Raw genomic sequence first — 20687 nt, 5'->3', positions numbered from 1 at the left:
GGGAACAAAGAGAAAGGCTTTTACATCACAACTATAATGGGAATTTAGCTTAAATTTTTCTTTAAACATTCTGACCTGAACGCATACTTTGGAACATATAACTGATGAGAACTCTAATTTTTCTTAGTGTAACACTACCTGCAGAGAGGAAAATAAACCAGGTCCATTGTGATATGTGATTGTATGTTAATAACATACCCGTGTTTTAAATTGTTGTAAAACAGGTCTTGGTCTCTAAATTCTATTAAGAATCTACTGAAGCCAGGAGCAGTGGCTCATTCCTGTAATCCCAGAACTTTATGAGGCTAAGGCAGGGGTTCATTTAAGCTCAGAAGTTTTGGGAGGATCACTTGAGCCTAGGAATCCTATTTAGGCTGCAGTGAGCTGTGATCACCCACTGCACTCGAGCTGGGTGACAGTGAGACCCCGTCTTAAAAAAAAAAATTCCACTGACTTAATTGAAGCATTCATCTCTCAGTAGGTCTGTAATCTATAGCAGCCACCATACCACAATGTAAGATTTGAAAAATAATACTCAAGAATTGAGTTATAGACCTGGTAAAGTGGCTTATCCCTGTAATCCCAGCACTTCGTGAGACAGGAGGATCACTCGAGCCCAGGAGTTCAGGACCCATCTAGGTAACATAGCGATATCCCATCTCTACAAAAAGTTAAAAAATTGAAAAAGAAAAGAAAATAATTGAGTTATATACCAAGCATTTTTTGAATTCTGATTTCTAACCTTAATTTTGCATTTCACATAAGCATTAGCTGAAACAGGCCACATTATAATTGATACTTCACAACTTCTAAAAACTACTTGAGTAATAATGTACTTATTTTTGGAAACAGGAACACTAAAACCTAGGCAAGATCCTTTAGCCATATTAAAATTAACAAGAATATCAGAAAACGCCTTGAGCGCCCAGGCTTAGATCTATAAAGGAAACCATTTTAAATGAAACTGTAACTGAAGTGCAGAGAGTTATTACATTGTCTCATGCTCCTTCTAGGTAAAATTAAAAATGCTGTTACCTTTAATTCATGCAGAACTAGCACTACCTCTCCGGAGGCATTTTAAAAAAAAAATGTGAGGTGTTTTTGGTTCTCACAATGACTGGGAAAGAGAGTTCTGTTGAGATTAGTGTTTGAGAGCCAGGGATACTAAATCTAGTTCAATATGCAGAACATGAGATAAAAGAACAGTCCTGCCTGAAAGCCAATAGTGCCTGCATGAAGAAACACTGTCATGCATTTAACAGAGATAAACTCAAGTCCCACTGCCTGGGGAAAAAAGCAAGTTAGTCATCTGTCTTTTGACATCAAGATTGAGCACTTGTTATCAGCCAGGTGCAAATGAGACCCAGAGATGCTGTTCACATGTCTTGTAAGCTTCTCCCTGCTCTGGGTCATTTTCTCTCATTGACAAAGAGGGTATCAATATATGGTAAATTATTTACACTGCAATACTTCACAAATAGGGTAGAAATCCTTTGCAAACAGGGTTAGGGAAAATGTTTAAATATATTCTTTTGAAATGATGCTTTTTTTCTCTCTCCTTGATCTCATTCCCTCTGCTTCCAAGTATTCTCTGTGTTTAACCACTGGACATCTAGATGAGAGTAACAACCTCCAAATAGCTACTTTTTCAGGCTAATTTCTCCCCTATCCAATTCAGCCCCTCTCTCCAACTAGTGTTAGACATTCCCTAAACATCACTTTCCCCATGTTGCTTTTCTACTCAAAAATCTTCTAGGAGCTTCTATGTCATCTCACATTAATGTATAAGGTACAACAGTGTCTTTTCCATCTTTGTATCTTCAGTGTTGTTATATAACAAAGTGTCTGACACATAGATGCTGAACATGTATTTACTTAATTACTATACATTAAAATCTTGGTTAACTTTCAAGACTTACGGCCAAACGTTTTTTAAAGCTGTTTTGTTTACTACTTAATTCCAAATCTTTATTAATTTTCTCCTTTGTATTTTTACAATATTTCTAGAGCAAAGAATAGAACATTTAATTTGCTCTTTTCATGATTTGTTACTGTTGCAATCTTTTTCTGCTCAATTAATTAGATTATAAACTGCATACTGTTGAACATAAAGCTAAGCAAATGGTAGCAACACTCTGACAGGTCCACAGATAATTGTTTATTGCTTGCTGAAAACAATTCCACAGTTGTTTTACCAAATTCCATCATAATGTATAATGAGTATTGGGGGCTTATAGGTTCTTTTGTGATGTGCCTGGAGTTACAGTATAACCTAATCCTTAATACAAATAATATGAGGCTTGTCATAAGACTATAGGAGAAGACTGTAGAGTTAATGGAAGTCTCCTACCACAGGCCAGGAACTTTACAACAGACCTTTCAGTGAAGAAATACGGAAAAGATAAAGAAGCAGAGCTAGAAAGATAGTGTTATCAAAGTGTATTAATTTATATGTAATGAATCCTTCACTTCTGAATTAGCCTTTGCATCTAGCTAATCCCTGAACATTCATTTATTCTCAATGTACAAGAAAGTACTTGGTAGAATACTGCTTCTAAATCTGAAAAGCTTCAAACAGTCTACAGTTTACAATCTCTTTATATTTATAGGTATAGATATGACATGTAAATGTTTTTATATAGTATTTAATCAAATACCTTTACTCTTTAATCTCATATCCAAAGGAGCTGAGATTAAAGAGTAAATCCCCAGCATTTTTCAGAAACAGTACCAGCCACAAGAGCACAAAGCCTTTAAAAATATTTCCATACATTATTTCTTTTATTCCTTTTAATCCTTTTTAAATAAAGAGGGGAAAGCACTTATCATCTCCATTCAGTTACACAGAATTGGAATGCTGCTATGTGACAGAAATCATCACACTAATGCACAGGTATTGAAAGTCAAGCAACTTTGGTCTAGGCTGAATTGAATTAAGTCTTGACCTTGTAAACATTTCCATTGGAGGTAGAACATACACATTTGACTTTTTGTCAAATAAGGGATAGTAAACAATGATTCTGAGATCCTAATAAATTAAAGGTATTGTAAAGACATTATATATACTTTTTTAAAGAAACCAAAGACAAAAGGGCGCACAGATGTTTAATAAATTATAAAGTGAAATGTAAATCTTCATAGTTGAAATGTTTGCATCTTCAAATCTTCACTGGTTTTATTTGATAATTTTTGAAACCATGATTAATAATGAGCACATATTTTAAACTCTTAGTATGCATGGGAAACTCTGCAAGTATCTCCATTCACTATGGAGTTGTCCGTAGTACCAGTGACTTAAAAACAATGTCAGTCACTGCATATTCACTTTTCTTTACTCTCATGGAAGTCTAAGTGAATAAGGATATTTGCACAGTAGAGATATTTTTAAAAGTTTCAGCATCCCTTCCACCTTGGTGGTTTAAGTGCCTCCAGCTGCTGTTCCCATGAACACAGTGTTGATAGGTGGTAAAGAGGACACCATTTCTCTACTGCTTGCTCCATGGGAGTCCAGGGTTTCTTGAGCTGGATACTGGTTGGAAGTTCCATACATACATTGGGATGAGGAAGAAGGAATTGGAGTTTGCAAACTGGAAGCTGTAAGGGAAAATATAATCAGCAATTGAAAATTTATTGACATTTTCTTTTCTCTGCAATTGCCACTGTTTTTAGTTCTCTGTATTTATTTATGCACATAGCACACACACCTATTCTAAATTTAAGTTTGTATGGTTTATCAGAGCAATCATCTTTTCTTCCATTTTTTTCCCTACTTGCTATTCTCCCAGAAATTATTTCCTCTACATATTTCACAAAGAAAACTCAATTTCAACTTAAGTGCTACCACCAAAATATATCCCCCAAGCTACCTCCTCTTTCCATCTGCGCTTTCACAGTTGTAGTTCAAACCACTATCTTTTCTTTCCTCGACCAACACGCCAGCCTCCTGGCTGGTCCCGTGATCTCCACCTTTGTCTCATCCACTTACCCTCCCAAGAGCAGCCAGAATGATGTTGCTGAAGTGTAGATCAAACTTTCACTTGTCTCAAATGCCATAGTGGCTTCCCATACCCTTGAAATATGATCCAAGCTTCTTACCTTATGTAGATGGGTCCCTGCTTTTTTATTTATTTTGCTCTACTCTCTCCTTCACTCAACATGCTTAAAACACACTGGCCTGGTCTCTGCCCATTGATCTTTTCAAATTTATTCTGATTTCAGTGGTTCTGCATTTACTGCTTCTTCTGCCTGGAACTCCTCCCTCAGATCTTGATATCTTTGCCTCTTTCTCATCACTCAGATTTCAACTCAAATGTTTCTGCCTCAGGATTCCTTTCTCAGCTATCCTACTGACAGCAGCTCCTCCTTTACTGTCTGCCATTTTATCCTATTTAATCAAGTTCAGAGTACTTGGCATTATCTTTTTAATGCATTTGCTCATATATTTGTTGCCTTACTGTCCCTCTACTAGAATGTAAACTTCTTACAGGCGAGAACTATGGCCTGATCACCACCATATCCTCACATCTAGAATGGAGGCTAGCTTCTAGTAGGGTCTCAATAAAATTCACTACCTGGCTCACTAGCTCTGTATTTCCCTCATATACAATTGCTGCCTTCTTACTGCTGACATGACATGCTCTCCGTCACTAAGAACCAGGCTTTACCATTAAGAAAACCTACAGCTGAACTCAGTTCTCCTTGTACTTTTTATCTACTTATTCTATCCCCTCATTTTACCCTGAAGCACACTTTGCAATCTACTTGTAGCTCCGATATACTAAAGCTTAGAATCCACCCTACTCTTAACCTATGTTTTGTCAAAGCTTTCACTATCTCTTCAAGTAAATAGAACTAATAGTAACAATAGCAACGCAGTATAGTTTAGTCCCATGGTGAGAAAACTTCCTGAAGTGGAATTTTCTGCTTCATTAGAGTAACCTAGAAGCAACAACCATTTGCCGATAGCAGGAGATGAGCTGCTAGATTCTGCTCAGGGAGCATGTGTGACAGTGACAGGAAGAGAAGGAGTGCTTCCTATTGAATTATTGGAAAGGTACACTGAGTGAGGAGAGATGGAATTGATTTCATTTTCCCTTAAACTCTGCTTGTGTGTGAATGCCCTTTACTTTTGCTAGTCCGAAATCAATTTGATTGGAAGATTTTAACCATCTCATATAAACATTAACACTCTGCCTTGATACTTAGTAAGTATATACTTGCCCTGTGAAACATTATTAGTAATTTTAGAAACTAAATATATAGTGACTAAATTTATGTTATTAGTAATAACATACTGATTAATTATTTATAGACTAAATGTATGTATAGATTTAGTTTTTACTCCATTTTCCACTCACTGATTTATTGAGTTCCTACTATGTGACAGACATTTTGCTAGATGCTGATAATGCATCTAGCACAAGCTGCAGAATTTCCTCATAGATGAGGATTAAGGAAAGTAACCTGATTGGAAGAAAATTCCAGGAGCTTCATGGCAAGCACACCATTTTTCTTGTTTTTACTTAAATGGTGTGTTTGAGAGCAATAAAAATAGCAACATTTTCTAGAGAGGTGTTGAATCACATTTTACATAATGAGAACGTGATAGTAGCACCCATCACAGGACACCAGCTTTTTTTAAACATGGAGTGATTTTTGTATACTGATGGAGATCATGAGGCCCAGAGATATTTCTTGGCACTACAACTGGGTCCAACACTAATCAAGAGTGAGAAAAAGATATTATTACTGCCCTTTTAAAACTTATAGTTTTTAGACATATTAATTTTTTGCTTAATAGATACCAGCTATTTTTTGTAAAAAATAACAGATCTAGCAGTTGGTTCCATAATAGAGATATACAGGCCAAGAAATGAAAAACTGTTATTAACTGTGTAGTCAGATACAAAAAATATAACTTTAGATCCAAAGTAATAAATCAACTTTGGAAACATGCTTGCTCAGTTCACCTCAGCATATCTCCCTCAGCTAACGCTGCATACCTGAGATCAATGACTTCTTAAAATGTTTTCAAAAACTACTAAAATAATTCACCTAGGACTGGAGTTCGACATGCAACTGGAGATGATGTATCTGCATAAAACGAGCTGGTCTGTTTTCTACCACTGTCATCTAAAATGTTAAGTGGATCATGGATGTCACTGTAGGGGGGCAATGAGCGAACACTGCTGATGACAGAAACGTGCTGATTCACCATTGATCCGAGCCTATGAGACTCTGGGTAGTTTATGTTACTTCCATAGTATCCTGTAACAGAAAATGTTGAAAATTTGCTGTTAACTTATCACAAAGAACTTTCAGGGAATAAAAAGTGACAAAATAATTAAGTGATGCTCTAAAGATATCAGACTGCAAGTATTACATGTATATCTACATAGGCTACAAAACTGGATTTGTGCTTGCATATGGGTAAGGTTTACTGTGCTTTTTTGTGTGTTTTTTGATACATAAGAATTGTAGCATAACACATAATTTAATACATAAGAATTGTATTAACTTTAAGACCAGATTACACCTCTGTCAGATTTCCCTTATCTACATGAACAAGCTCTGCCTCTGAAGGAAGAAAAACGCACTATTAGCCTGTCACAAAAGTACTGCTTTCGTGTATAGATGCATGTTTGTGGGAGACAAAGCCTGGGCTACACTTAGGAGAAAGGCACCAAAGAAACCTACACACAAATCCTATTTTGGTGACTCAAGGTCACAGGTCTCTCTACTTTCCTTAACTTCCAATTTTTATTGGCCTAACTGTTCTGGCCCCAATCTATAAAATATGCTTTTTTTAGTTAACAGGAAGAAATGTTATCCACTAAAAATGTTTTCAAAAGACAGAACATTCTTCTTTGGGGCTATTAAGGTAGGTCTCAAACATATGACTTAACCTATCTTTTTTAGCATGTGTGGTATTTAGGAGGGCAATTTTAAGCCAGAGGTGGTGTCTCACACTTTTAGAAGGCACCTCAGCACTTTCGAAAGTCAAGGAGAGAAGACTGGTTAAGATAGTAGTTTGAGACCAGCTTGGGCAAACATAGTGAGACTCTGTCTCTAGAAAAAATATAAAATTTAGCCAGGAATGGTGGTGCATGCTTGTAGTCCCAGCTACTTGGGAAGTTGAGATAGGAGGATTTCTTGAGCTCAGGAGTTTGAGACTGCAGTGAATCATAATCTTGCCAATGCAGCCTGGGCTACAGAGCAAGACCCTGTCTCAAAAAAAAAAAAAAAAGGAAGAAGGGCAACTTTAATAAAGCCACAAAAATTAGGAAATATATGTGTAGGTAATAGAAATCATCTCCAAATATCTAAGACTCCATGATCTTTGGAAGCCATAAATGAAAGGACATACTACTTAGCAGAGGTGGAACTCAATGTCTGATTTTACCTCATTGCCATCTCAAAAACTAAGAAAAATTCTTTTAAGATGTCAATACCATTTGGTGAATTAGGAGGCAGTGTCGCTCCTTGGCAGCTGGCAGCCCCTGTGTTGCTCAGGAAATTGAAGCTTCCTGTATTTAAAAACTGCATATTGTGTGAATCCTGGGCTTGGAGGGATGGGCCGTAGCTGGATGGTGGCCGGGAGTTATATGAAGAGCCGGCACAACTGCCACTGAAGAAGTCTCTTGAAAGCTGCTGTTCAGTCCAAGCCATGCATCGACCATGCTCGGTGTGATGAGGATAGAGTCCTGATGGTGGGTGTGGCTGTGCCCGAAACACAGTCTGGTAGTTAGAGCTGGTGCTATAAAAGTCATGGTTGGCTTGAGGGAGAGTAGGATAAATGGGTTCTGGGTATGTGGAGCAGTGTGATGGAGCTGACAGTACTGGGCCCACACTTGGGGGTCTCCCTGCCATTGGTCCTTGGTTAATGACACTTCCTCGGCTTGTCATGGCTGGAGAAATAGGTGGTGTCATCAGATGACCAGCATTCTGTGAAAGCTCCATTTGACCTAGAAAAAATTACCAAACATTATTTTAGTGTCGTATTAAAGTAGATGGGCTCACATCTTTAAATAATATTCAAAAGATGTATTAACATATTGTTTTCCTCATATCTTTAAATATTCAAAAGATGTATTAATATATTGTTTTCCATCTTGCTTCATTTCTGCCCTCCAAAAACAACTAAACTGGAAAGTACCAAAAATCCAATAATTTTAAAAATATTATCGCAACACATGTATGCTTCACAACAGTGGAGACTTGGAGTTGGTGACTATAGAGGAGAGTCTGGCTTCATGGTTCCTCCACAGGCAGCATGGTGAGAGCATGGGTGTCTGCTGCTCATATTTCCCATTAATTAAAAACCGGCTGATTGTTAAACTGTTTGACTTTAGGGTAAAAAGAAAACATCACTAATGTCAAAATGGCCATGGCTTCGAAGCAGTCAATTCAAAATGTCATGCAAATACCTCTGATAAGTAATGTGATTTATGAATGCCACCAACTCTCTGGGCCTCCAGTGTTCCATTGGTAGAAGTAGACCCCTGAACTATAAGGCTCTTCTAGGTTTAAAATTCTGTAAATCAAATAAAATAATGTATATAGAAAGATTTCAAAAAAGACACAAGGCAATAAGCAGTTTTAAAATACTCCCAAGCAGCTTGTTAAAGCTGCCAAATATTCATTTTGACACAAAGAGAACCTTAAACCAAAAGGGAGAATTGTTGTAATGATTATCCTAAAATGGCCAAATCCACTTCTTAATGTAGGAGAAATAATAAAGTCTCCTCAAAATCCAAAAATAAGCACCCCACTTTTTTGATCTTCAAAGCATCTTAAGGATTTTATGTATACTTCATCTAATTATTTCTTCCACTAAATTAACTAATTATTCATACTTCTGATGTAATGCATGGAGTGTGTCAAAACATGATATCTGTGTTAATAATAATAGTATCACCATGGCTGAAAATCATAAAAATATTATAAATCTTTATTAAAACTCAGTTAAGATAATCCTTTTTTATTGTTGGAATTCCTGGAGTTGAGGTTACAAGTTTTAAGAAAAATGAAGGAATAGGTTCTCTGAGATATGTTGAAGTCTAAGCAGTTCTCTTTAGCATACCTGAGAGCGGCATGTTGTCTGTATTCCCAGCAGGGAACAGGTGCAGAGCAGGGCCTACGCTTCCAGGTTGACTGGATGGCAGAGGGAGATAGGTTGCCTCCACATGGCTTTCATTCTTAACAGGGTCACTGGAAACCAAGCTCCCTTTATTACGGTTGGCCAGAAAGCATGAACTTGGAGAAGCAGTGAAGGCAGCTTTACTCGCATCTGGAAAAAGTTTTTTAAATAGGAAATTTGAGATTGTTTTTTTTCTCATATTCCTGGTAGATAAACCCAAGTAAAATAAAATGGAAATGTTTCATTGTTGAGTATTTAATCTGGAAACTCCTAAGCAATGTTTTCCATGGGAAGTGAGGCTGGCAGACCTTTGCTCTTGGCAGTGATGCTGGGATTTTTTTAAGCTGCATATTTGTGGATGTAGATGTAGATGAGGAACACAAAATAATCTACTTTGGAGTGAAGTCTTCAAAATGCAAGTTGCCCCATCCCAAATAGATGTGTTTCCTTCCTTCTCGAAACTCCTATAGAACATATCTTTATAATACTTACCTATGTAGTATACCACATGTATCCTGAATTATACTTATTTTTTGTATTATGGTCACTTCTCCAACTTCACCTAAATTCCCAGAAATTAAGATTACCAATTTTTTATCCTTCAGAGTTTCCAGGAAAGTAGTTTTGACCACTCTACATATCAATGAATGAAAGAAAAATAGTTCTCCAATAGGGTGAGTATATGGTAAGAATTATTAATAACATGTTGGGAGAAAAACTCTGAGATTATGATAAACCTACTTAATATCTGCACTTACATTTTTGAACTTAAGATTTAAACAAAGAATATGCAAAACAAGATAAGTTACCTGAATTCTTCATATACTTGTCCAATAAATTCTGTAACTCTTGCTCTTTGTCATTATTAAACTGAGTCTCCATGGCCAGAAGAATGTATTCATCGAGAAGCATTCGAATCAAATGAAAAGAACCTTGTTTATGGATGGAGAATGAGGAGAGGACAGTGTGAAACGTAAAAAAAAAAAAAGGGAGAGAAAGGAAGGAAAGGGAAAGAGAAGTCAGTTATCTTTGTGACCATCTCGCAACACTTTACAAGGAGCAACTGAAATAAACAAATACTTGTTGGACTTTAAATGACCTGCTAAGACCAACATGCTTAACTTGGGTCTCTAATCTTTCTGTGTATTGCCTGCCCTGCTCACTGTGTGTACTGTCCTGCCAGCTCTTTGGCCACTAATTACATCAAAGGAAAATACGGATGAAAGTGAGACATGCTTTATGCTTTAAGAGGGCACACATTGGAGTGTGATAAGCTTTAACTTGGGGAGAATGAGTTCTACTCTGCTCTATTTCTGTTTACTTTGTACTAAATAATTAGACAATGGCCAACATAGTCTGAAAAAAGGCAAGTAAAGAGATGTCTTTCTAGTCTGAAAAAAAATATTCTTAGATTTGGCAAAAAATAAAAGAGTAATTTTCAAGTGAAATATGTTTTGGAAACCTAAAACTTCTTTTAACTCTTCAATAGATTTCCCAACAAAAGGATTTTTTTTTTGTGGTAAGGTCAGGCATCAATGCTGTATATTTTACAAAACCTTAAATATGGACAAGTCTATTTCAGATAATTGACAATGCATTTTCTTTATTCTTCAATACAAGTTCACTGATTTTATTTAATTCTATAGAACATTAAATAAAACAATTTAGTTTATTGTAATCTCTTTCATAATGTAAAGATTTCCTGAAATGCAGCTACCAAATGCAGAGTGACTACCCCTGAGTTTAACATTATAACTATAAAAGAGGAATCTCCAGAATTTTAATGAAAAATAAGGTATTCAATTTTTTAAAAAGCCAATTTGACCCTGTTGGTCTCCCAAGTCATATAAAACAAGAAAAATGGGTCAGAAACATGAGAGTGTGTCTTCTAAGCTGCTGTTGATTCCTGGAGTGCAGCTATATGGGTTTTCACAAAAGATGCAGACATTTTCTGTATTGCAATGAATAAATAACTTTGGAAAATAATGTCTTCATTATTGTTGGTTGGTTTGTCTAACAAAGAAAATTTATCCAAGCACTGATGAAATGTAATGATAATAGCTGCTATGCATTAAGCATTTCCTGAGTGCCAGCCAATTTGTTTTTATATACATCATCTCATCAAAGTACCTACACAACCCTTTGAGGAGAATATTCTTCCCCTTTTTCAATGAACAGATTGGCCCATCGCCAGAGAGAAGCAGTGTTAGGATTTAATCCTGCATATGGTCTGACTCCAAAACCCAGTCTCATAACTACCATTTTCTCATAGTTCGATATTCAGATACAGTTCAAGAAGTGACAATGTAACATGTTTAAAAGTTGATAGGAGATGTGACTGGGGAACAAATGATATAATTCATGTAGGAAGAGTTTTATAATGCACATATGTTACCAAAACTGGATGCATTGTTCAAGGTGAGATTATGCATTACTCGAGCACCAAAAAAACTCCACTTTAACAGAAAGTCTTGAGCTCTCTTCTTTAATGACCTTCCATTTTGTTTGCTGGTCTAAAAGTAAAGGAACAAATAAAACTATAAAATCTGTCCTCTCATTACTACATGCATCCTATGTTAGATCAAGAGGTAAACAGACTGTCTAACAAATGGACAGATGGCATGGCATTTATTTCATCAAATAAAACTATCTGTCCAAGGATTCTAACGTTAGCCTGTCTTTGCTGACGTTTTAAGGGTAATACGCCTTTATTCAACATGGCTTTGTTTCCTAGTAGAGTTAGACAACAAAATGAAATAATTTTCGAAGTATTTTTATTTTTTAGTTTTCCTTTGACAGAGCTTTAAAAAGAACAGAAGATGAGGTGTAAAGGAAGGCTATATATTTTTGTGAATGATTAACTTTGACTTCTTTGGTACTGAATGATAATCTGTTTTCCCTCCAGAAGAAAAAAGTCTCCAAACTATAACTAGTTTCCTTGATATGAAATGGTTAACACCAAATAGTGATGGATATATTTGTTCTAATTGCTTGTTTTATGCTGAATGACTAGGTTAACCAAAGAAGATGAAGAAACCCCAGAGAAAACACAAAATATTGAGCTTTTGGAATTCAGAAATGCAAATGCTTAAAACCATGTTTTCTGTCAGCATTTATGAAATATTCCTTTTTAGAAATGGGACAGATAGTTACAGTTTCTAAGTTTATCTTTATTTACTGATATTACTCAGCTGTAACTTTATTGACTGATAGGGAAGGCAGGGCATCTTGTAGTCTTTGGGCAAGAAAGGAGAAATATAATGGAATCTATGTCCAATGCTCTCAAATCTTGACATATTTCTAATGTCAATAATTGGCTTACCTTGTTTGTAGAGCACCAAAAACTTTCCAAAACCTTTACATACACAGCCTGTCACCCCTCTCCACCAGGTCAAAAAATTATAGCCAGTTTAGCATTTACTTTTAACAAGAAACTTATTTTCTGGATCTTTCGTTTAAAAGTACCTTAATAACTCTCTGTTCTACCACAGTATCCAGCCATTCAATAAAAGCCTCCACGGTGGCATTCTTCTTAAGGAGATCCTTCAGTTCTTGGAACACAGTGATAGAGTCATCTACCCAGGAAAAAAAGAAAAGAAAAGAAAGAAGAATATTTTACTCTACTGACAATCCAAGAGAAAACCTAAAAACTAGGAATCATCAATATTTTGATAGCATAAAAGGGAAAGATAGATAAATGTGTGAAAAGAATTAATTTCATATCTTGAAAACAGTAACAAAAAATCCTTAGTACCGTACTCTTCAATGCTTTTGTTTGTTTGTTTTTAAGACAGGATCTTGCTTTATTGCCTAGGCTGGAGTGCAATGATGTGATCATGACTTACTGCAGGCTCAAACTGGGCTCAAGTGATCCTCCTGCCTCAGCCTCCCAGACAGCTGGGACTCCAGGCATGCACCAACAAGACTGACTAAAATTTTTTTTTTAATTTTTAGAGATAGGGTCGTGCTATGTTGCCCAGGCTGGTCTTGAACTCTTGGGCTCAAGTGATTCTCCCACCTCGCCTCTTAAAGTGTGCCCAAAATTTTTACAAGTGCATATATATTGAAATATAGGTTTAAATGTTATATATATATATGCATATACTTGGAAAGATTAAGTTGCTAATGTAGTTGAATGTTCACTTTGAGTCCAGTGTTCTCATTAAATGGAACAGATTTGTTAAAAGCTAATGAATGACCCTAAGCTTGGCAATTTCATGCTTTCCAAAATATTCTTTATCTTTAGTAAAAGTTAAGTTATTCACTGCAGAATTCAGCCATTTACCTGAATAACCTTTATCATGTGATATTTAAAAGGGCAGTTTAAGACTATCCTTTTATTAAAGAGTTTAAGGTTTACTGAATCTCAAAAGATAATACTATTTTATGTTAGGAAATTAAAAAGTGGAGTTGAGATTAGACCCCAGAGAGCAGTCCGTAGTTTGTGTTCCAGTGTATAGGAGGCTGCAGGTTTTGACAGCAGGAGGAAAAAAATAGTGGCTAATATCCCTTAGTAATCAAGCCTAGCTGTCTAGCCACACATGTTAGCTTGGTAAGCTCTGTCCGATGGTCCAAACTTGAGTAGAGAGTCTGCTTTGAAAAACAGTATTGTGCTGAGAAACCATTTTGATATGAATTATATACCACAGGATGTCAAGATTATAAAACACATGCAAATGTGTATACATGTAACGTAAAACTGAAAGAAAACTTACAAAACTCAAACCATTTTGATTATTTTCCGATTATTTCCATTTCATTTATTTCTAGGTAATGAGATTATAAATGACTTATTTTTCTCAATATTTTCTGTATTTTCCACAATTAGTAATTATAATTATTTTTGATTAGAGGATAAAATTTTTAAATTAAAAATATTTTTATAAACCAGCTTATTTTATAATCAGATGTGATTTTTCAGCCCAGAACACTTTTGACAATGCGGAGAAACATTTTTGGTTGTCTCAACTTGGGGGAGGCTGCTACTGTCATCTAATGGGTAGAGGTCAGGGATGCTGCTAAACATCCTGCAACACACTGGACAGGTTCCTCCAACAGAGTTACCCAGCTCAAGATGTCAATTTGCTGAGCTTGGGAAACCTTGTTCTAAACAAAGAGAATGGACTTACGTTCAGTGTAGATACCAGACTCAGTGTCTGTGCTGCCTGAAATAGTAAGAAGGGCTTGAGAGCCAATGCTGTTCAAGTCAACCCTTTCAATATCAGATACCATAGAATTAACCACATGCTGGTCAAAGAGAGCTGGTCTGGCAATCTGCATAGAGAAGGTAAAGAAGACACTATGCTATATCATTTCTAATGTATCTAGAAGAAATTTTCAGCTATAAGAAAAAATAGTTCCTTGAGAGGAATGTATTGTAAATAACTTTTTTCTTATTTTAAAGCTAAAAGCAGTAGCAGAGACTCATGATCATCTCTGTTAAAAGTTTGAAAAATATTTTAAACTTAGAAAACAAAAATGGATTTTCTTTGTCCATGATCACAAAATAAGAATTTTTACATGTTACATTTCCTATCTGAAATTATCTCAAGCTTGTCTTTTAAAATTTAGAAGGCATAAACCTTCATAAAGCAAATAATCATTCTGGGGAAGAAGAAATATATATATATATATATATAATCTTTTTTTTTAACAGCCCACCAACCCACACCTTCCCATGCTTCAGCCTGAAGAGGAGAAGTATATTTTAACAATACACAAATGTGGCATTCTTAATTTATGAATTACTTTTGTTCTCTTTATTTAAGAGAGCCATGATTAGTAGGCATTTTTAAATGTGTTGAGTTTGTGGTTTCACAATATTAATATCACATAGGCTCATTTCTCACAACTTTAATTTCTACCACTTAGATTCACATGGCAAATAAATGTGATTGCATTCAAGTTCTTTAAATTTCAAATCACAGAGAAGTTGCAAAGATAGTGCAGCGTATTTCCATATACTCTCCATCCAGCTTCTTATCACCTTCTATAACTATTGTATATGACCCAAATCAACAAATTAAAATTGGTACAATACTATTAACTACAGACATAATTCAAATTTCACCAGCTTTCCCACCAATATCCTTTTTCTGTTATAGCATTCACTTTTCGGTCTCACATTGCATTTAATTGTTGTCTACTTAGCTTCTTTCAATCTATAAAAGTTCCTCAATCTGTCCTTATCAGATTTATTTTTTATTTGGTGACTCAAATGCTGTCAGCTTAGCAACCAACATACCTGAGCAAGATGTAAGAAAGATGTTTGTCGTTTCAGAGAAGACACAAATCTTCGCACAATAGGTATTTTCTTGTCAGTCAGGGCTTCTGGCAAGTTTTCCAAGGATGAAACAACCCACTGTTCCCAATTTTTAGCAAAATTTCTTATGTCTGCTAATAAGCTGCAAAGAAAGCTATGTGTTAAATGCTTTATTGTTAAAAAATGCATTAAATAATTGTATTTTAATTGAGGTATGCTATTCTATAATTTCAAGAGGAGTACTTTTGAAGTCAGACAACCTAGGTCTGCCATTGACCATATTTTCTTATGATATATTTTGAAATGCTTGTGCTATGTGGTAGGTATATATATTTATGGGGCTCATGAAATGTTTTGTTATCATCTTGGTCAAAACACTCAAGCTCTTCAAAGTCCACTTTAAGTACCCTCAGAATACAGAATAGATATTTAAAGACTGCAATTGATAATTAAAAGATATTATTGACCAGGCTTACACCAAATATTATATAAATAATATATAATATCATTTATAGAGGAAAAGGTAAATAAAAAGTAAAATTGGTTTTATCAAGCAACATCACATTTATGGAGCACCAACTATGTCCAGTCCTATATGAATTTGTACCCACAAAGTACTAAAATAAATTTTATCATCTCATTAGACTTTGTTTTTGTAGAAAAAGTTGGGTTTTTTTTTCAGAATTCTATTGTTTTTACATTGCAAAGTTTTTTTGAAAAATCTTTAGGTATTGTTTCAATAAAGTATCTGAGATTTTATTCCTTTGTTAAAAGAAGGCAATAATTTCATCATGCCACTTTCTGATTTTGTAATTAAGATTAAAGTTAATAATAAAATATAATAATTTCTCCTATAGTTTTTATTATTGTGGTTATTTTCCATCAAATATCTTTTTTTATATTAATCAATCTAGTTTCCATTGAAACATTTCTTAAAGGTCAATGGTGCTTAATTATCTATTTTTCACTTTAGCATCTCTCAAAGGTATTGAAGGATGGTTTCATTCATTTTGTTTATTGAGGCCCAACTATAAGACACATCTCTTCCAGCAAATACAGAGGGACAAAAGTAGAAAAATAGACTTCTTGATAAATGAATAAATGGCTACTTAATGTTTTCTTCTAACATAATGTATAAAGTTAAATCCTATACTAGAAAATGCTTATGTTTTATTAACTGAACATACCTTTCAGGCATTTCTTGCATTGTTGCAGGAATGAGTACATCTGTAAGAACCTTAATCATAGGAAAAGAGGTTAATCCAAAGCTTTACTTAGCATTTCTATAGAAAGACATATTACTGCTCCACTACTTTTTATTCGTAGCTTGCTAGAGAATTATACGTTAACTCCTTTCTGAGACTTATAATTTTATCTCTAAAATGAATGTGTGTGAATATGACAATAAAACAAGAAATAGTATTGTATATGTATGTGTTCAGTATGTTAATTACCAATGGATTGGTCCATGGTAATCACATACTGTTTTATGGTGAAAAGTTGACCACTTTCAGAGGTAAGAGGAAGATTTTGCAGAAGTCCATTTTACACCGTTCTACTTACAGAGCTCACTGTGCCTCTCCAGGTCCACCACGAGGAGGAGAAACCAGGTTCATTTAAAGATACTTAAAGTCAGGATTTTAGTGTTAGACTAAAAAATATATATGATTTAGAGAGAAAAGTATGTTTCAAAAGTATTTCTTGGACAAGCTGAATGACGGTCCAAAAAGCTTTTCTCTGATGGAAAGGTGTGTGCGTGAGTCCAGGTCTTTTCTTATACTCACTCATGGAGCTGTTTCCTCTCCCGTTTTGGGAGCTTTGTCTAGTGTTAAGCAGTACAGACAATTCATGCAAATTAAACCATTTTTCTCTAAGTAGTGGCATTCATATTCAATCCAGAAAGGAAAAACAAGATAATCCTTATTCTCCTTTGAACCTTCTTCAACTTGAACTTGAACTAAAGGCAGAAAATATATTGTATTTTATTCCTCTTTTCTCCCATCCTGTGAAGAGGAAGTACTAGAGAGAGGATAAAAATATCAGCGGGGGGCATCACACTACCGGATTTCAAACTATACTACAAGGCTACAGTAATCAAAACAGCATGGTACTGGTACCAAAACAGAGATATAGACCAATGGAACAAAACAGAGGCACCGGAGGCAACACAACATACATAAAACTATACAATCTTTGATAAACCTGACAAAAACAAGCAATGGGGAAAGGATTCCATGTTTAACAAATGGTGTTGGGAAAACTGGCTAGCCATGTGCAGAAAGCAGAAACTGGACCCCTTCCTGACACCTTACACTAAAATTAACTCCAGATGGATTAAAGACTTAAACATAAGACCTGGCACCATAAAAACCCTAGAAGGAAATCTAGGCAAAACTATCCAGGACGTAGGAGTAGGCAAGGACTTCATGAACAAAACACCAAAAGCATTGGCAACAAAAGCCAAAATAGACAAATGGGACCTAATGAAACTCCACAGCTTCTGCACGGCAAAAGAAACAGTCACTAGAGTGGATCGGCAACCAACAGAATGGGAAAAAATTTTCGCAGTCTACCCATCTGACAAAGGGCTGATATCCAGAATTTACAAAGAACTCAAACAGATTTATAGGAAAAAAACAAACAAGCCCATTCAAAAGTGGGCAAAGGATATGAACAGATACTTTACGAAAGAAGACATATATGAGGCCAACAATCATATGAAAAAATGCTCATCGTCACTGGTCATCAGAGAGATGCAAATCAAAACCACATTGAGATACCATCTCACGCCAGTTAGAATGGAGATCATTAAAAAATCTGGAGACAACAGATGCTGGAGAGGATGTGGAGAAAAAGGAACACTTTTACACTGTTGGTGGGAGTGTAAATTAGTTCAACCATTGTGGAAGACAGTGTGGCGATTCCTCAAGGCCTTAGAAATAGAAATTCCATTTGACCCAGCAATGCCATTACTGGGTATATATCCAAAAGACTATAAATCGTTCTACTATAAGGACACATGTATACGAATGTTCATTGCAGCACTGTTTACAATAGCAAAGATCTGGAATCAACCCAAATGCCCATTGATAATAGACTGGATTGGAAAAATGTGGCACATATACACCATGGAATATTATGCAGCAATCATAAATGATGACTTTGTGTCGTTTGTAGGGACATGGATGAATCTGGAAAACATCATCCTCAGCAAACTGACACAAGAACAGAAAATGAAACACCGCATATCCTCACTCATAGCTGGGTGATGAAAAATGAGAACACATGGACACAGAAAGGGGAGTACTAAACACTGGGGTCTATTGGGGGGAAAAGGGGAGGGCCAGTGGGAGGGGGAGGTGGGGAGGGATAGCCTGGGGAGAAATGCCAAATGTGGGTGAAGGGGAGAAGAAAAGCAAAGCACACTGCCATGTGTGTACCTACGCAACTGTCTTGCATGCTCTGCTCATGTACCCCAAAACCTAAAATCCAATAAAAAATTTAAAAAAATATATATATGAGCTCTCTTATTCAAGCTGCCTCATTAGTTCCTGGTCTGCATATGGGTTTCTAGACTTAATTTACCTATAAATAGTTTCTGCTCTACTTTTCTGCAAAGCTGAGAATCCGATAGTGGCAACTAACTTAGAAGGATTTTATTTCCTAAATGTTTAACAGGGTCCAGCTTGGATTTTCTTGCCAACTCAGATTATCTTTTAAAAGGAAAGCTTTTGTTTTTCCTTATGATAAGTTAACAGATAAATGTAAGCAAACTCACTTTAAAGTACACACATTGCAATATAGTTTTATCCATCAGTTTAGACCTTGTAGCCACCAGGGAAGAGACTCAGGAATTAGTCTCTTTCTGTCTCCCATTAAATGTCTGGCTAGAAGGACAATCAATTTGTCTTTATTTAGGATGTCTTCAATATCCTTCTGTAGATACTTAGGAACTCTTATTTGGTTTGAGAAAAGATTTAGACATTAATGTGTTAAAGTCAGAGGTTTTTGAGATTTTCAAGTTATTAATCTCAGGTGGGTGCCTAACTCTGCTTTTTGCCAAAACACTGGCATTGTGGGAAATAAATCCATTGCATTATTTTAATATGAAAAATCTTAGAGACTTAATAAAATTTAACTAAGTTTTCACATATTAATAAGTGTATCACATATAGATTCATTATTAGCTGTAAAAAGAAATTGAGTTTGTTTCACTTAATGTAAACTACAATTAAAACATATACACTATTAAATTGCTTGCTTTCTCATCAGAAAAAAAATTGTTAGTGTATCTCCACTATGAATAACACATTTACTGAAAATATATTGCAAGAATTTAGATAGACTGCTATGTAAAGAAATAAATGGCTCATTTAAAGACATCCAAAGTGCTTACCTTATAAAGAATTGAGTCGCAAACACAGAAAATATCAATGATAACAGGATTTTCGAGTAGGGGAAGAAGATGGTCAGGCATTCCTTGCCAAAAGTGTAATAAAAAATGCTGGATCTAGTTGCAGAGTAAAAAGTATGTTAAGATTTTTTCTTTAACTTGAACTTATTAAGAACAGAACATGGAAGTATATATAGGGTCAACAAAGCATTTTTTGTTATTCTTACCTCTTCAAAGTTTCCATTAATTGCATTGTCCAGGATACACTGGCAATGAGTTTTGTACATCATTATGAGCGTATCAACCTATTTCGAGGAAGAGAAAGCTTAACCAAAGCAACATTTAACACTGCCTTTACTTGTTAATTTGTTCAACACGCGTTTTTTTAAAGATCCTATTATTACCAAGCAGTATGCTCAATGCTAAAGACTCAAAAACTAAGGCAAAATCCTTATTTCAAGGACCTTACTGCCTTTGAAGAAGGAAAAGCAAACAAATGGACAACTACAGTCTAGTATGATAAGAACAACGAAAAAGGTAATTGTTCAGAGTACTATGGGCCAAAATAACATTCTAGTTTTATGCCGACTAAAAAACTAAATTTTTTAATAAATTTTTTAAATTTAATGTTTGGGTAAATAAACCAAGTAGTAAAAGTAGTAAAAAAGATTTGGGTGAATACAGTAGTAAAATACATCAAATCTTCACACAGTTTTCTGAAGTGGATGCTTGGAGCAGTATGGCATAATGGTTTCCAATTTTGGTTCTGGAGTCAGCTCAACCTGGGTGCCACCTTCACTGCACTACTTACCAGGTGTGACTGCAAAAGTTGCTTTGTCTGTGAACCTCAAGCTTTTTAAGTAGGTAATGATAACATATTATATGGTGTTAAG

At 35.4% G+C, this 20687-nt stretch overlaps 1 protein-coding gene across 1 annotated transcript in view; it reads right to left on the bottom strand.

The window, feature by feature from the left end:
* Positions 1 to 2157: 2157 nt before the first annotated feature.
* The window catches only part of RFX6 (regulatory factor X6), a 58182-nt gene continuing 39652 nt past the window's right edge, over positions 2158 to 20687 (bottom strand). The window contains exons 8-19 of the mRNA XM_002746899.6: positions 20022 to 20099; positions 19798 to 19911; positions 16589 to 16638; positions 15384 to 15543; positions 14269 to 14413; positions 12605 to 12714; positions 11535 to 11652; positions 9949 to 10071; positions 9083 to 9289; positions 7452 to 7964; positions 6055 to 6267; positions 2158 to 3594 (exon numbers count right to left, since the gene is read on the bottom strand). Coding sequence (XP_002746945.3) covers positions 3419 to 3594; positions 6055 to 6267; positions 7452 to 7964; positions 9083 to 9289; positions 9949 to 10071; positions 11535 to 11652; positions 12605 to 12714; positions 14269 to 14413; positions 15384 to 15543; positions 16589 to 16638; positions 19798 to 19911; positions 20022 to 20099 — 2007 coding nt within the window. The 3' untranslated portion in view covers positions 2158 to 3418. The remainder of the gene's footprint in view (positions 3595 to 6054; positions 6268 to 7451; positions 7965 to 9082; positions 9290 to 9948; positions 10072 to 11534; positions 11653 to 12604; positions 12715 to 14268; positions 14414 to 15383; positions 15544 to 16588; positions 16639 to 19797; positions 19912 to 20021; positions 20100 to 20687) is intronic.

This window comes from Callithrix jacchus, chromosome 4, assembly GCF_049354715.1.
Source record: "Callithrix jacchus isolate 240 chromosome 4, calJac240_pri, whole genome shotgun sequence".
NCBI classification, from domain to species: Eukaryota; Metazoa; Chordata; class Mammalia; order Primates; family Cebidae; genus Callithrix; species Callithrix jacchus.
Note: the sequence above shows the minus strand (reverse complement) of the source record. Positions and strands in the feature narration are given on the sequence as shown.